The following is an 18,106-nucleotide window of genomic DNA, read 5'->3' as shown; positions in this document are numbered from 1 at the left end:
ATTGATTAGATGTTTCAGCCTAAAGTTCTGTAAAGGGAGACTGTTGCATACTTAAGGCTCAAAATGTGACCTCCAGTGGATTGGACTGAAGAACTGATGGATCTAAAGGCAGAGGAGGCCTGGGATTACTTTAAATCAAAGCTGCAGAACCTATCGGAAGCCTGCATCCCAAGAAAGGGGAAAAAATTCATAGGCAGGGGTTGTAGACCAAGCTGGATGTGCAAGCATCTCAGAGAGGTGATTAAGAAAAAGCAGAAAGCATACAGGGAGTGGAAGATCAAAGGGATCAGCCAGGAAAGCTACCTTATTGAGGTCAGAACATGTAGGGATAAAGTAAGACAGGCTAAAAGTCAAGTCGAGTTGGACCGTGCAAAGGGAATTAAAACCAATAGTAAAAGGTTCTATAGCCATATAAATAAGAAGAAAACAAAGAAGAAGTGGGACCGCTACACACTGAGGATGGAGTGGAGGTCAAGGATAATCTAGGCATGGCCCAATATCTAAACAAATACTTTGCCTCAGTCTTTAATAAGGCTAAAAAGGATCTTAGGGATAATGGTAGCATGACAAATATTACCATATCTGAGGTAGAAGCGAAACTCAAACAGCTTAAAGGGACTAAATCGGGGGGCACAGATAATCTTCATCCAAGAATATTAAAGGAATTGGCACATGAAATTGCAAGACCATTAGCAAGAATTTTTAATGAATCTGTAAACTCAGGGGTTGTACCGTATGATTGGAGAATTGCTAACATAGTTCCTATTTTTAAGAAAGGAAAAAAAAGTGATCCAGGTAACTACAGGCCTGTTAGTTTGACATCTGTAGTATGCAAGGTCTTGGAAAAAATTTTGAAGTAGTTAAGGACATTGAGGTTAATGGTAAATGGGACAAAATACAACATGGTTTTACAAAAGGTAGATCATGCCAAACCAACCTGATCTCCTTCTTTGAGAAAGTAACAGATTTTTTAGACAAAGGAAACGCAGTGGATCTAATTTACCTAGATTTCATTAAGGCATTTGATACTGTGCCACATGGGGAATTATTAGTTAAATTGGAAAAGATGGGGATCAATATGAAAATTGAAAGGTGGATAAGGAATTGGTTAACAGGGAGACTACAGCGGGTCCTACTGAAAGGTGAACTGTCAGGCTGGAGGGAGGTTACTAGTGGAGTTCCTCAGGGATCAGTTTTGGGATCAATCTTTTTATTTACTGACTTCGGCACAAAAAGTGGGAGTGTGCTAATAAAGTCTGTGGATGATAAAAAGCTGGGAGGTATTGCCAATTTAGAGAGAGACCGGATATCATACAGGAAGATTTGGATGACCTTGTAAACTGGAGTAATAGTAATAGGATGAAATTTAATAGTGAGAAGTGTAAGGTTATGCATTTAGGGATTAATAAGAATTTTAGTTATAAGCTGGGGACGCATCAATTAGAAGCAACGGAGGAGGAGAAGGACCTTGGAGTATTGATTGATCATAGGATGACTATGAGCCACCAACGTGATATGGCCGTGAAAAAAGCTAATGCGGTCTTGGGATGCATCAGGTGTGGTATTTCCAGTAGAGATAAGGAGGTTTAAGTACCATTATACAAGGCACTGGTGAGACCTCACCTGGAATACTGTGTGCAGTTCTGGTCTCCCATGTTTAAGAAGGATAAATTCAAACTGGAACAGGTACAGAGAAGGGCTACTAGGATGATCCGAGGAATGGAAAACCTATCTTATGAAAGGAGACTCAAGGAGCTTGGCTTGTTTAGCCTAACCAAAAGAAGGTTGAGGGGAGATATGATTGCTCTCTATAAATATATCAGAGGGATAAATACCGGAGAGGGAGAGGAGTTATTTAAGCTCAGTACCAATGTGGACACAAGAACAAATGGATATAAACCGGTCATTTGGACATTTAGACTTGAAATTAGACGAAGGTTTCTAACCATCAGAGGAGTGAAGTTTTGGAATAGCCTTCCAAGGGAAGCAGTGGTGGCAAAAGACCTATCTGGCTTTAAGATTAGACTTGATAAATTTATGGAGGAGATGGTATGATGGGATAACATGATTTTGGCAATTAATTGATCTTTAAATATTCATGGTAAATAGGCCCAATGGCCTGTGATGGGATGTTAGATGGGGTGGGATCTGAGTTACCCAAGAAAGAATTTTCTGTAGTATCTGGCTGGTGAATCTTGCCCACATGCTCACGGTTTAGCTGATCGCCATATTTTGGGTCGGGAAGGAATTTTCCTCCAGGGCAGATTGGAAGAGGCTCTGGAGGTTTTTCACCTTCCACTGTAGCATGGGGCATGTGTAACTTGCTGGAGGATTCTCTGCTCCTTGAAGCCTTTAAACCACGATTTGTGGACTTCAATAGCTCAGACATAGGTGAGAGGTTTTTCGCAGGAGTGGGTGGGTGAGATTCTGTGGCCTGCGTTGTGCAGGAGGTCAGACTAGATGATCATAATGGTCCCTTCTGACCTTAATATCTATGAATACAGCAACTGAAAGTGGTTGTACTCTGATGGAGAACGTCCTCTGGATCATAAATCTTTTTGTTAGTTCAAATCCACAGTTCCATCACTGACTTAAATTTTTTTTTTTTTTTACAGAATTAATTTAAAAAAAAAAAGTGTCCACACTCTTGGTTTTCACTCTTTTGACTCTTCAGCAACACTGGCAGTGTATGCAGCTGTTCTTGCTGCCACGGTCCGTATATCTGTATAAATTGGAACAAAATTCTTGTTTTCAAAGTTTTAAGACAGTATTAAACATTGAAGAGTAAAACAAACAAAAAACCCCTCTCAGGATAATAGCGGTCAGTGTCCCTCTAATCTCTCTAAGCAGCATACACTCCATCTGTTTCAGAATATATGATGGGCTAGCTCTTCACTCCTTTAAAGGGTTTGGAATTTTACAATCTGTTTTCTAAGCAATTCTGAAATCAATAACAGTGAGATAACACTAGGTCTGAGGTGTAATGGTAAAGGTAATGGAGGTGAATTTGATTCTAAAATTAGTGATGTATGGTATTGGGTACAGGTGAGAGAGAGGTAGGCACCTCTTTATATCTTTGAATTTAGTATTTCTGCTCAGTATATGCGATGCTCCAAAGTGAAAGTTTTAAGACTAAAAACAGATAAATGAAACAAAGTAAGACTGGTCTGGATTCCGATGTTGTACCTGCTTTTAGAGGATTTATTCTGGATTTACACTAGTGTAAGTGAGCTCTTTGGGGGCAGGGATCATATCTTACCTATATGATTGTACAGTACCTGATGTTGATTGGGGATTTTAGGTGCTTTCATTATATAAATAATATAATATGTCTAGATGCGGCAGCTGCTCAGCTCTCAGAAAAAATTACTTCAGTTGGCTATTTTATTGAAAGTGTGCTCGTTATAGGGCTAATCCTGCTTTCTTGAAGTCAACAGCAACATTTCGTTGTCCAGGATAGAAATTTTGGGTGCGCAAGGAATGCAAGTTGATGTCCTAAAGAAACTGCCAGCTTTTCCAATTGCTCTCTATCTCAATCTTCACTCATGTCCTAAAACACAATGTAGGAGATATAGCAATGATTTTCAACCTATTTACCATGGTGTTCTGTGGGCCACATCCAATACTACCTATATGGCCTTGAGGATGTCACATGGGCTGCAGCGGTGTGCTGATTGGGCTGCAAGCAGCCCGTGGGTTGAGAACCACTGAGATATAGGAAGGCCCATGTGAGTTAGCCCTCCACGAGCAGAGCAGAGTTTACCTCTGAGTACTTTAAGGAAAGGAGGGCCCTCACATATTTACAGGTCAGGTTGTGGTATATCTATAAATACTCACTTAAACAAATAATATCCTACCCTGTTCCTAGCACTGGATACTTTCTACAATTTTGTTGTAAATTGAATGCTGATTTTGTTCCTAGGCATTGTCATTTTGATTTTTTTAAAAGCTTACCTAAATGTTTCATTTTCCACCATCAGTGGTATCCTGAAATAAGTCACTTCTGCCGTGGAGTCCCTCTAATACTTATCGGCTGCAAAACAGACCTTCGAAAGGATAAAGAACATTTACGTAAGCTCATGTCTTCTGAGCAGGAACCAATCACATATACCCAGGTAAAGATGATTGCAGTTAAGAGGTCTGTCCTTTGCCTGAGCAATAGGCACGTTTCCTGTAATATGGTATTATTACTCATGAATAGGAAGCACTGCCATGAAAATTTTGACACAAAAAGGAGCATCTCACCTCAAAAGTTAATTGCTTATTGATGCAAAATTTACCATTCAAGCACCACTTTGCAAACATTAACGAAGCCTCACAACACCCATGTTACGTAGGCAAGTCTCGCTATCCCCACTTTACGGATGGGGATAATTAGTCAGTGGTGGAGTGGCTTGTTCCTTGTCGCACAGGAAGCGTCTAGAGAAATGAAGCTAGAACCTAGGTCCCTCCCTCCCTGTTCTCTCCTATAACATACGGTCACCCCTCCCGTTAAATTTTGCTGCTGTCTCAGTGACCTGTGAGTATTCTGTGTACAAGTTTGGGCAACAGCTTGATGTGTACCAAAATTTTGCAATATTAAAAAAGGAACTATTGCTGCATCAGTGTCAGAAATTACAGTGTTATTTCCAGTCAGTCAGAAACAAAAATGTCTATCACCTTGCGAAATTCTGCAGACGGTCTCCGTTGCATTTAGTGACTCTCTTCACCAATGTCAGGCACATGATCTTTTATTATTTAGTTCAGCTCAGGTGCTGCTCAGAGCCTTGATACTGTTATTTCCACAAGAAATTGTAGACATTTATGAAAGCTCCTTTCTAAGCAAATCTGTCAGTATGGCTTAAAAAGACTGAGGGCTGGTCTCCACTCCAAGGAGATCGACACTGCTGCAATCGATGCAGCAGGGGTAGATTTAGCGGGACGCAGAGCTCTCTCCTGTCAACCCCAGTACTCCAGCTCCCCAAGAAGGTTAAGATAAGTCGACAGGAGAGTGTCTCCTGTCGATGCAGCACAGTGAAGACACCGGGATAAGTTGACCTAAGCTATGTCGACTCCAGCTATGTTATTCACGTAGCTAGAGTAGCGTAACTTAGGTCAACTTATCCTGGTAGTTAAGACAATCCCCTAATTCAAACTGTTCAGACTCTTTACAACAATGTGGCAAACTAAAACTTTATACAGTAGCATTCAGATGTTCCTATGGGAGAGATCTTCCTTCAGCTTAAGATATGGAACTGCTGCTTTGGTCCCTAAATACCCTGGTTTCAGTCCCATCTTTGAGTGGATTCTTCACAGGCTTCTCTGACATATATAGATACAGTATACATTTCCAGATAGAGGTCAATCACCAAATGGATAACAGGTACATACCAGCAGTTTGCATTGTAGAAATGTAAAATAATGTACAGAATTCTTATGGCTATTGGTTAGTAAGAAGCTTGTTTTGGGGGCAGTGTGCTTCAGGATTTCTTGTCTGTTATGCTCCATTTCCTCCTCCTTATTGAATGCCTTACATAAAACTGACCCATCCTTCTGGTTGAGTCATCTTCTGAAGCTCATCCACACTGTTCCTGGCTCAAGCAGAAGGGGCCACTCATGCAACACAAGATGCTTCTAATGCTAAGAACGGAGTTTGGGATTCAAACACTGATCCTCCACCTCGGGAGCATGCTGACATCTGAAAGTGTAGAAATTTTATGTAAAATTGTGGTCAGGTCAATTTGATTGTCCTGTAAGAAGATATACTGTGGACCCAATTTTCAAATATGGGTCCTGACAGACTGGCTACACACCTAATTGCTAATTTGAGCATTCGGATATGGGTTCTGGAGGCTCTCTTTAGAGCCTAAACTTGAAAAAAGTTGGGCTTTAAACACACAACAAGGTAGGCAAAGCCTTAAGGAGTCTCCACTGCATTGCACTTCCAAGCTGGTTTTTAGATTAAACTTTTTAAAATCAATAAAGTTGTTCTATAAGTGGAGCCCATTAATATATCATTATTAAATGTGTGTTTTCTGGTAGTGCTTAGGACCTAATACCACTTATTCCTTACCTCTACAAACAAAAGCATCTGCCTTCTTTTGCCTGACCCCATTGTATAAAGATCTCTTCAGAATTACTCACCTCTTCCCACTGTAACTCCAAGAACACTTCCATTTGTTACCTTCCTTTCTCCTAGGGTGAAGCAACTTGTCAGCAGATGAAGGCACAAGCTTATCTGGAGTGCTCAGCCAAGTGTCGAGAAAACATAGAGGATGTTTTTAAAGAAGCAACAAACATTGCACTGAATGCCATGAAAAAAGCTAAGCGCCGAAAAAAGAGGAAACGGTGTTCAATATTATGATGATCCAGACTACTGGGACTATAGAAGAGTTTGTTAAAATCTTGATACATGTATTACCAATAGTTTATTTTTATAATTTGTCTTTTTTTCAGTACATTTATTCCTACTTTGATTTTATTTTTAAAATTTGATTTTGTAATAGTGTGCTTTTGTTGCACCTCATATGAAGATTTCAAAGCTCTATCGATATTAGGTTGAGATAGATGGCTATGTATATCTGGATTTTGTTCCTGACTGTAAATGACTGTCAGCCAGGTTCCAAATCCACTATCTTTTATTTATACACTGACAGTTTGACTGGCAGTCTTTATTGCTCATAGTTTTATTCTAGCACATAGGTGCTAGTACTTCTGGCTCGGATTTATTGGTCTTGTTCACTACTGAATTGACATGGAAAGGATAGAAATGGCTGCTTCTCTCAAAGAAAGACTGAAGTTAAATCAGAGCAGATGGTCAGATTCAGAAAGGATAAAAATCAAAGTTCTATATTGAGGAGTTCTAATTATAATTACAAAGCAACAGCTCTATTAACCATTCTTCTCAGTGTAGCCTCAAGCAACTGCCCCAAACTATGTACATGTACTATTCTGCTGCAGCTTTATTAGAATGTCCACTTCGTAAAGCAGCTGTTTGGAAATCTGTTGTGTGGTCTCTCCAGATTGGATTGATGATAATAGAAAGTGTTTTACATCCTTCGTTATAGTCTACTCAGAAAACCGCTCAATGCTTTACCTCTGGCAGGTAACAGCAGCCACAATTTTGATACCCGGAGAGAGGATCTAATGTGCAATACAAGCAAAACTTATTTTAAAATAAACAAAAGTGCAATTTATTCAACACTGTGCGCTTGTATGATGTGTGGCAAACTGAGCTGTGCTACTTACATCTGTGTTAAGAATTACATGGTGAAATCATCCCTGCTGCCCCACAATGAATATTTTACCTTCAAGGACATCTAGTTAAACAATGCATGCAAAGTGTCCTAGTTGCTTCCCATTTAAGTGAGAGGAACCATCCCATTAAAATTAGCACCTGCACTCCAAGACTTTAAAGTCTTGCGAGAAATGTCTCTGTATGTGAGGTTGCTACAGCTGAAGATTTTTCACAATAATGTTACACTACAGAAATAGCATGTTTTAAAACTATATTTTACAGCAGAGGTTCTTTCTGAAATATGCCATGGTTTGGGCTGTAATATACAGTCCATCCTAGGGGAGAGTGGGTTGTGTTCATAGCATGTCAGCAAGTTATTTCTCTGTCTGAGAGGCTTACGTTTGCAGTTTTTGCCAGGATTCCTGCTAACAACCTGAAAAGTTCCAAAGCTCAGGTTATTAGGTTAGAAACATTAAGTTTCCGGTCTTATCTTCATTTGGTTGTGGATACAGCTAATAGAAAAATCCACCTTGGAGTGATCTATTTCCTTTGTGTTGTATGCAAGTGGGATGCAGAGGTTTTGTTAACTTGGAATTGACCCCAGAACTAGCCTGCAAAAAATCTAAGGACCATTAAGATTCACGGAGGCCTTTACATACCTCCAAGCTCAAAATGGAATAATCTGGAAATCCAAAACAAGCTTTGGACATTCTACTCATGTCTAGAGACAGACTGAACATGAAGGGAAGGAGGGAAAACCTCCATTGCTCTATTAAAAAAAAAAAAAAGGCAAAAGCTGATACAGGAGCTACACAGCACTCATTAGATGGAAAAACATAGTAAGATGTGGATGTGTGTTTTCTTAGCAAAGAGGGATAAAAAAATTTTTACTGCAAAGCAAGCTATAGTATATAGGCAAAAATTCAGTATACAGTTCTCTAAAAAGCCTGAGTGACAAATATGGTAGTGCTCATTCTATTTACCTCATCCAGTGCACTAAGTGCCCCATAAACAACTATGTGGGTGAAACCAGACACACAGTTGCTATGCTCTCAAATGAATTACACAGAGGAAAATAATAAGACAAAAACACTATCACCTGTGGGTTAACGCTTTCCACAAATGAAATAAGGAGAAAACTGATGTAATTAGAGGCCCAAGTGCTACAATTACAGCCTTTGGTCAGAGCCATTTTCAGAAGAACATGGTTTTGGAAAACAATGGTAAAGGCAACATTTAAAAGAAGGTCTTGAAACAGCTCTGTGTTGTACTATTTATTTCATGCGTTTTTCAGGGCTGACCAGATTACCTGATCTCTAGCTGAATATCACCAGGCTTCCTGCAAACAAAGCCGATAACAAAACATAACATTTAAACCATTAGCTTAAAGTTTGTTCTTTAAATAGTTTTTTAAAAGTGTGCATAGCAGCATGGTACAAATATGGGCAAGTTTCACAGTACACACAGGTTAGCATAGGCCACTGAAAATGTAATGTTTTAATTAACAGTTTGAGAGATAAACATTAGGTCTGCATTACTGGTTGACCTAAAGCATTTTTAATGTTTTACTAATGTAGTACCTGGAATTTCAGAAATAAAATAGTGCTGGATCAAAAAAACCCAACCCAAAAACAAAACAAGAGATGAAGGTACAGAATTACAGTGAATATCACTTTCTCCCAAGACTGGTGTTTGTTCTGGCAAGTGCATGCCACATTACTGCCATATATACAAAGGAAAAACACAAAATGTGTTTTGTATTAAATATACTTAAATAATAGGGCTGCAGAGCGGTGCTTGCATAATACTGTACAACAGTCTGTGCTGGGAGAGTTCACATTCTTAGCTTAACACGAACAGGATTTCTCCCAATGTTTGTTTGCAACATAGCTGCAGTTTACCAGGTTCAGTCTGATAAATTATTTGAGAGTGAAACGAAGAGAGATCCCACATTTTAGTGTCCACCATTGCAACCCAGTTTCACAGTTTCTTCATTTCGTCTTTGTTTTTCTGAAGCTTAGTGTGCACCACTTTTAAAGTAGTAAGAAAGTTTCCAAGGAAGAGCAGCAGAAATGTGAGAGCCAGTACAAAAACCTGGGTGTGGGGCAGAAAAGAAAACAACACACAAAAGTGATTATCCATTTGATAAGTCTTCTAATTATGACAGCAGTTAGATTTGAAGGGGTTTGTTTTTGTTTTTTTTTTTAAATGATAATGAGGTCCTGGCCATAAGTGTAACACACATGCACAACCCCCACCCACAATCAGGCAAACTCTATACTTGCCTTAAAAAGTGAGTCACCATATATGAAAGTTGTAGACAAAACAACAGGTTTTCCCTTCAAAATGGGTTCAATTGAAGGGGGTTTATAGTCTTTCCATGCAATAGGACAAAGTCTGATATATTGGGTGTTTTCAAGCTCCGACTTCTATTGTCCTATTTTATAACCAACATTTGTCCTTATGTAAGTAAAGATAAGGAGGTAACCAAATCTCATGCCTCAGATTGTACACTGATCCCCATAGAATTTGGGAAGGCTGTCCTGGTCTCTGCCCCACCACCATAGCAAATCCTACAATTCTGTTAGCAGTAGTAGGGGCAATGGGCACGTATAGAGGGAGACGATCCTAGTCCAATACACAGAACTCACATGTGGCTCAGTGGGTTATTCAGTTAGCAGGTGTATACTTTTATCATGATCATTTAAATGGGATTTTACAGCCTTTAACATTAAACAGTTTACTACTTTTGTACACAGATTATTTTTAAACTACTTCACTGTATGGGAGATGTCATGGTCCAGTTCAACTACTCTGAAGTAAGTGGGGTTGTTCATGCTTATGCCAGGGCTATATTTAGTCCCAAGCCTCAGCATATGTAGGAACATTCATTAATATGAGAGGAACTACATGCATAATGAGAAGATATCAAGCTAACACTGGAGGGTGCGTCCCTCCTTTTTTACTAGGAAACAAAAGCTGAATGCTAGATTGTGTGATGGAGCTAGGGCATGGGGTCTGCGGAATTTAAAAAAAAAAAAAAAAAAAGCCCACAACAGGAGATTCCCTGCCCTATTGGGTGTGCAATAACTCTTCTAGATTTCATTTGAATTCATAGATTCAAAGGCCAGAAGGTCTGACATCCCTGTATAACACAGGCCAAAGAACTCCCCAAATATTCCTTTTGAAGAAGAGTAAATCAAGATTGGACATTTTTCCTGAAAGAAATAAAGATGGTTAGTGATGGAAAATCCACCATGACTCTTGGCAAATTGTTCAAAAGGTTAATTACTGAATTTACATCTTATTTCCAATTTGTCTAGTTTCAACTTCCAGTCAGTGGATCATGTTAGACTTTTCTCTGCTAGACTGAAGAGCTCATTATCAAATATTTGTTCCCCTTGTAAGTACTTCTAATCAAGTCATGCCCCCTTAACCGCCTCTTTGTTAAACTAAATATATTGAGCTCTTTGAGTCTATTACTACAAGGCATGTTTTCTAATCCTTTAATTGTTCTCATGGCTCTTCTCTGAACCCACTCCAATTTATCAACATCCTTCTTGAATTGTGGGCGCCAGACCTGGTCACAGCCTTCCAGCAGTGGTCACACCAGGGCCAAATTCAGAGGTAAAATAACCTCTCTACATCTATTTGAGATTGCCCTATTTATACGCCCAGGATTGCATTAGCTTTTTTGGCCACAGAGTCACACTGGAAGTTCATGTTCAGCCGATTATCCACCATGATCCCCACATCTTTCAGAGTCACTGCTTCCCAGGATAGAGTCCCTCTCATGTAAGTATGGGCTACATTCTTTGTTCCTAGATGTATACATTTCTATTTAAGACGTATCAGAATGCATATTGTTTGCTTGACCCCATCTTACCAAGCGATTCTCATCATTCTATATCAAGATCAATACAAGCAACTGAATTCTAGAAAATGTGTACATATTGTTTCCAATGAGGAACACTAAGTAGAAAAGTGTCGGGATCCTTAAAGATATAGTAATAAAGTGGATACTGCCATATTCTTTATACCTACCTTCTGTTTGGTATTGTATTCAACTTATACAGAGGAAGTTATTCTGACAAATTCTAGGTCAATTTTCAGACTAAGGCATTTGGATCAATAGGATAACTCTATTTACAACAAACAAGAACTCTGATGTTACCTACCTGCCATTCTTTGCATTCCGTATGCCTCGACAGTTCAAAAAGTGTGATTGCATTATACAGCTGCCAAAACTAAGAAGAGAGAGACCACTTCATTAAAAATATAATAAAAATAAAAATGATTGTTAAACAGTTTAGGTTGCTGTAAATTTAGTAATTAGCACAGCAAGGGAAGCTACTTGACATGCCGGTGTGTCCTCTGGCAAGAGAAAAAAAATTATTTAATTTTGGAAGCCATAGCTATGCATGAGGTACGGGTAAGATACTTGTTGCTAACCATGAAGGATTATGTAAAACATTGCATAGATATTATATTTAAGTCTGGTTCTTCAACAAATCAGCACATTAATGTGACTCAGGCTTTTCATGCACAAATGCATTCTATTGTATGATGTTCATTTACAGGTGCATTCCCTGTGGGTGAGAGGGCTGATAAAAAAAATCAGTAAGATTTAAGGTATCAAAAGAATTAAAACGTTTTAAAGAGTTTGAGTGTGTTATAGGAATTAGTCTTGAATGAATCACAGCAGCAGAGCAACATTGAGCCTCCCTTTTAAAACAAATCAAGAATAATCAATTTCTCCCAGGTAGATTTTCCAATTGCAGTTTTGTCTGCAAGAAGGGAGGAATACATCTACATTTTTAATCCCTTTTCTTATTTAAAATTTTATACTGCACCCAGTATCACCATGTGTCATTATGTATGTATCCATGGCACATCTTTTGTATCACGCGGTACACACTAAGACATCATCCTGTCCCAGAGAGCTTGGAGTCTAAGGGCCTCAGTCTGCATTCTTTAGGAGATTTCAGAGGTTACCTCGAGTAAAGGATGGAGGATCGGTGCTTCAATTGGACACAGACAGTACAGGACAAATCTGTAATATACTGGAAAGCTACATGCAGGTCCAGTCACAAAGTGGAGTGTAGTTTGTATTTATGGTTTTCAATTACACACTTCTTATGTTGGTGCACGATTGCTGAAATACTCCATGGAAAATCTCTTCAGAAGGTGGAATTTCAGCAAAGCAGTGTGGTCAGATGGTATCCAAAGAAAGGGAGGGAACTTTAAGCATGAGGGGCAGCATAAAAGGTGCTGTAGCTATGAGTGGAGGGGTACAAAAAGTGCATTTAGGAGCATAAGCGGTTGGGGGATGGAGGGGAGAACGAGGCGGTGGTGGTGGAGGAGTCAGGCAGGGCTTTGAAAATGAGGTGCTTGAACTATTCTATTGTGATGTACATTACACAGGTTTCTGGGTTGTTGTTTTTTTAAACTTGCTAGCAGCTGGCACAGAGGCAAGGGGATATTTGATCTATGACCCACAACCATTGTGGAAGTAAATAAATACCCCCAATGCCCCCAACCACCTAATAAACATGAAGTCAGAGTGGGGGAGGGGAGAAATTTGTCCTCAGAAAGTAATAGAAGTGGATTCAGGGAGAAGGAGTAAATTTTAGTGCTAGGAGCTCTTGATTAAAAAATGCCTTAACCCCAGGAGTTTAACCCTAAGAAACAGACAACAAGGGTATCCCACTTTATTACAATGGCAAGAACAAGTCAGGTTTCAGAGTAACAGCCGTGTTAGTCTGTATTCGCAAAAAGAAAAGGAGTACTTGTGGCACCTTAGAGACTAACCAATTTATTTGAGCATGAGCTTTCGTGAGCTACAGCTCACTTCATCGGATGCATACCGTGGAAACTGCAGCAGACTTTATATACACACAGAGAATATGAAACAATACCTCCTCCCACCCCACTGTCCTGCTGGTAATAGCTTATCTAAAGTGATCATCAGGTTGGGCCATTTCCAGCACAAATCCAGGTTTTCTCATCCTCCACCCCCCCCCACAAATTCACTCTCCTGAATTTGTGGGGGGGGGTGGAGGGTGAGAAAACCTGGATTTGTGCTGGAAATGGCCCAACCTGATGATCACTTTAGATAAGCTATTACCAGCAGGACAGTGGGGTGGGAGGAGGTATTGTTTCATATTCTCTGTGTGTATATAAAGTCTGCTGCAGTTTCCACGGTATGCATCCGATGAAGTGAGCTGTAGCTCACGAAAGCTCATGCTCAAATAAATTGGTTAGTCTCTAAGGTGCCACAAGTACTCCTTTTCTTTTTAAGAACAAGTCAGAGACTGCTAGGGAAGAAAAGCAGTTACTCACCTTCTTGTAACTTGTTTTTCAAAATGTATTGCATATGTCCTTACACTGTAGGTGCATGCAGGTCTTGTCGCAGGTGCCAGAAAGTTTTCCTAAGTGGTACCCATAGGGGCAGCCCCACAAGTGCCCTGGCTTCCTCCCGCTACAAGCTATATAGGATGGAACTGCCTCACCGGTCCTTCAGTTCCTTCTCACTAAGATCCCAGTGATAGTCATGCATTAGGGGAAGGAGCGTGAGTCATAAAATGGATGTATGCAACACATCTGGAAGAACAACAGTTACAAGAAGGTGAGGTATCATTTTTCTTCAAGTGATTGCATATGTCCATTACATTGTACTCCCCAACTGTTATCTGTACAGGTGGTGCTAGAAATCTCATCAGAAGAGGAACTGTAGGATCGCTTTCCCCACATTCACATCTTCCCTGGATGCTACCATAATTAAGTAGAATCTAGTGCATGTGTTGACCAAGGACCACAGATCACACTGTGCTCTGCAGATGTTCATAATAGGAACATTTCCCACAAACACCATGGAAACCAAGTGCGCTCTGGTTGAATGCACTGCTTGCTTCTCAGGAGACATGATATCTTTGGCAGGATAGCCCATGACAATGCAGCTTGTGATCCATTTAGAGTCTTGTGCTGTAAATAGGATGGCCTCTCATTCGTTCTGCATGGGAGATGAAAAACTAAAAGGGCTTTGTTCTGAACATGTTAAAAGCTAAGGCTCAGTGCACATCTAGGTGTGCAGCTTTGGTCCATCCGTAAGAGCACATGGCTGTGGGGGAAAAAAGGACAGGCAAGTATAGAGACTTATTTAGGTGGAAGTCAGACACCACCTTAGATTGGAACTTAGGGTGCGGCCTAAGCTGCCTCTTGTCCTTGAAGAATATGATGTACAGAGGGATCCGTGTCTGAAGTGTTTGTTACCGAAATTAGAGAGGGGAGACAGAGAATGGGATTCCCCACACACATTGTCCAGGCTCATCCACCAACTTTGAGATGACAACACACTGTTTGGGGTGCATACTAACCTGTCCAGGGGGTGAATCCATGGGCAGTAGATTACTCAAGCCATGTCTGCATTCACTGGAAGTGAAGCCTTGTGAAAGGGTCACATAAGTACAAGCAGCCATGTGGCCTGAGGCAATTCCTTACTGAGATTCATGGTGGAGCTGTGAATGACACACAGAGATCCTCTATGGCTAGGAACCTGGGATGGGACAGGTAAGACCTGGCAGAGGTCGAGTCCAGGACCTCTGCAATGAACTCTGTTCTCTGGAGAGATGACTAGATTGACTTCTCTTGTTTATTTTCAGGCCAAAATTGCTGAACAGCCTGAAAGTTGGATGGATACTGGTCTCTACCTGATGACTAGAGTGACTCCATACCAACCAATTATGTAAGTGGAGATACATGTTACCACTAGGGAAAACTCTGTGGCACTGATGCATGAGACATGCACATACCTATGTAGCGTAACGGACATATGCAATCACTAAAAGAAAAAGAGGGTGGTGCCAGGTAACCAAACAGAACTCCAATGACAAACTCCTGTAATTACAAAGGTTAAAGGTCTTCTTCATGATCTCATACAAAAAAAAACAAACAAAAAAAAAAAACCACCAACCAACCAGATGTATCTTCCTTAAAAGGGAGTTTCTGGAATAATCTGTGTTAAACTAGTCTTCCTACTTTCAACCATTTCATAACTTCTTCCTAAAAGGGATACTCAATTTCCAGCTGTAGTACCATATGTACTATGTGATCCAAGAGGCAACTTTGTGTTTTGCTACAATTACAGCACTAACAACTCTGACAATCCTGGGTCTTTATGTTCAGATAAAACAAATCAGTGAAATATGTAGAAGCCAGGTTCTCCAACTTACATGCCCAAAGAACAGGAAGGGAAGGAGGAAGGTCAGCCCTCGCCACATCCAAGACTGAAATCCTTCTGTAAGGCCAGAACATTAGGAGAGACAAATAAATTAGTACCTGCATGCCAACACAACCCCACCACTCTCCTGCACCATCATCTGTTATTACTTTCTATGTCTTCTTCAGATAAGAAGTTCAGGACAAGGAGCTCTGCACTGTATGTAAAGCACCCTGGATGCCTATGGCTGTATATAAGACAACAAATAACAAAAGATACAATTTTTACATTTAAGATTACAAAGACTTCAATATATCAGTTTAATACTATCCTTTTTGTCCAACATAACAAAAGGTTCATAAATCGTTTAGTTTCAGTCTCCTGTTGCTAACACCTACATACTCAAAATAAGCAGGGAAGGATAGTGGAATGATGCTGTGAAAGCTTTGAGATACTCTGAGGAAGTGAAAACAGGCTTTTTGAGAAATCACATTTAAAACTTTAAGTCAATTAGCTGCTGAATGTAACTTACATAGTTTTTGTAAAACTAAATTAGGGGTTACAAAACCACTCACCTACTGTAAGATCCAAGTGGTTTCTTTTCCCTAATGCACAGAGTCTGTAAAGGCAGCCACTTTGATAATAATATTGTAGGAACTGTACACAGCCTGGAAAACAAAGGAATTATTCATTTTAGCTGGAACTGGGAGGGAGAAAACAAAATCATGTTGCACTGGCTACTCTAACACAAACAGTAAGAAGAGTTAATTCATTGCTATCAGCTAATGTAGGCCTGGTCCACACTAAAAAGTTAGGTCAACCCACCTACATGGCTCAGAGGTGTGAAAAATCCATACCCCTGAGCCATGTAGTTAAGCTGGTCTAACCCCCCGGTTTAGATTGAAGAATTATTTAATTGACCTAGTGCTATCAACCTAGCTACTGCCTCTCAGTGGGGCAGGTCTATAGTGAAGTGCTATAACAGTGCCCCTGAAGTGTTTCAACTGTAGACAAGCCCTTAGTTTAATACAAAAGATCCTCTAGGAACCTTAGTATTTAAGGAGCAAAAGTGTAGAGGATCCATATTTCATTCAAGAATTAGCAAGGTAAGATATACTTACTCTGAAAAATTGAAAATGCTAAAAATTGATTGCGAAACATTTGATACATGAGTCCATCTGGCCTGATAGAGAGGGGTGTAAAAAAGAAAAAAAAAAAAAGATTCACACTTTTGGTTTAATAAGAAACAAAAAGTAATATAAATTTCCTTCTCCCTATTTCAGTCAAGTCTGATCCCATCAGTGAATGACATAAGCAGTTATTTTTGTTATCCAGTGCGGCCCACTAGGCTGCAGATCTCAGCTTTTACCAAAGCATATGGCAAAGCTTATGGTGTCAGTAAATGTCCAAACATCACAAGTTGCCTTCAACCCAGAGTTATCTCATTGGGTTTCCCTGGGTTCTTTTCTCTAATTTGGAATGTTGCTTTTTCTTGTTAATTAAATGGCAGTATTCTATAGCCAATGATCAAATCATTCAGCAATATTTGCAAAAAACCCAATCAACATAGGTGTGTGCACTTGAGGGGAGAAGTAATTTAATTGTTTTCATACAAACTATTTCTGTTCCTGTGGTTTTAATAAAGAAGTTAAATGGTGACTGAAATAAAAGGATTTTTATATTAAACATATATATAAAAAGATGATAAGTGAGACTACTTTAATCAAGGTTTTGTTAAGTTACACAAAACAACATTTCAAACTGTTTGCACAATCATCCTAATCAGGAGATAAAAATTAAAAACCAAAACAAAACCGAGTTTGAATGTTACTTTCATTTTGCTGAACCCAGATTATAAACAGATAAAAAACCCCAAAGATTTATTGAATATAATTCATGTCATTTATTGTCTATATAGAGAGATTTATCTGCTTGTTCTTTAATATAAGTTTTAGATCTTTATATAGAGCAGCAAATCAGGGAGATTCAGACATTTTGCTGCCCCCATTACAGCTACTGAGGTGTTGTTTTAATGGAGCTGTAGCTGTGAACTCTCCAGTAGCTCTATATTTATCATTCCAAATGTCACAGCAGAGAAAACATGTAAGGCACAAAGCTGCAGCAAGTGCCTGGGAAAACACATTTATATCAGGCCACTTTAGATGTCTCCGAGGAGGGTTTAAAACCATTAATGAAAATCTGTCAGCAGAGTAAAGAGAAAACTTACCATGTTAACATTACTCCAGATAGAAATGTGGAGACATAATGATGAGACACCCACCAGCCCTTAATCCTTAAAAGAAAAGAAAACAGGTAATTAAGAAGAGTAGGGAGGAAAGTCACAAACATGCACCCTAAATTTAAAGCCAGCCTTTCGATATTGAGATGGAACGTGATGGCATAAGCTGGAGACAGTTATCAGTCTGAGCAGAATGTGCTAAAATAGTTTGGCCAGATCAGTACTAATCATTTCCTGAGCTAGGATAAATAAATAAATCAATCAGTATAAAATAAGTGAGGTTTGAAAAACAGGAACATCACAGTCTTAAGTCAAAACAATCTACTACTGTGAGATTAAATACAGAGTCTATTCAATGTTACTGGGAGGCAAAAGCAGCCATTGTTTTATTTCTACAGTTCACAATTGTAACAGTCAACGAAATTGCAAGAAA

At 39.5% G+C, this 18,106-nt stretch overlaps 2 protein-coding genes across 7 annotated transcripts in view; one reads left to right on the top strand and one right to left on the bottom strand.

Moving 5' to 3' along the window:
* The window catches only part of RHOF (ras homolog family member F, filopodia associated), a 48,314-nt gene extending 41,139 nt beyond the window's left edge, over positions 1-7,175 (top strand). For all 3 annotated transcript variants that reach the window (XM_048821989.2, XM_048821991.2, XM_048821990.2), the window contains exons 4-5: positions 3,981-4,115; positions 6,179-7,175. In XM_048821989.2, the coding sequence (XP_048677946.1) occupies positions 3,981-4,115; positions 6,179-6,343 (300 nt within the window). In that variant the 3' untranslated portion in view covers positions 6,344-7,175. The remainder of the gene's footprint in view (positions 1-3,980; positions 4,116-6,178) is intronic.
* Positions 7,176-8,477: 1,302 nt separating this feature from the next.
* Positions 8,478-18,106, bottom strand: part of TMEM120B (transmembrane protein 120B) — a 41,905-nt gene continuing 32,276 nt past the window's right edge. For 3 of the 4 annotated variants that reach the window (XM_048821984.2, XM_048821987.2, XM_048821988.2), the window contains 6 exons: positions 17,662-17,727; positions 16,556-16,617; positions 16,010-16,102; positions 15,448-15,512; positions 11,395-11,463; positions 8,478-9,310 (listed from right to left, as the gene is read on the bottom strand). In XM_048821984.2, coding sequence (XP_048677941.1) covers positions 9,197-9,310; positions 11,395-11,463; positions 15,448-15,512; positions 16,010-16,102; positions 16,556-16,617; positions 17,662-17,727 — 469 coding nt within the window. In that variant the 3' untranslated portion in view covers positions 8,478-9,196. Of the gene's footprint in view, positions 9,311-11,394; positions 11,464-15,447; positions 15,513-16,009; positions 16,103-16,555; positions 16,618-17,661; positions 17,728-18,106 lie in introns of those variants that run through there. The other variant, XM_048821985.2, reaches the window with a different exon arrangement.

Source organism: Caretta caretta, chromosome 15, assembly GCF_965140235.1.
Source record: "Caretta caretta isolate rCarCar2 chromosome 15, rCarCar1.hap1, whole genome shotgun sequence".
Classification (NCBI taxonomy): domain Eukaryota; kingdom Metazoa; phylum Chordata; order Testudines; family Cheloniidae; genus Caretta; species Caretta caretta.
This window is presented reverse-complemented; position numbering and strand designations above follow the sequence as displayed.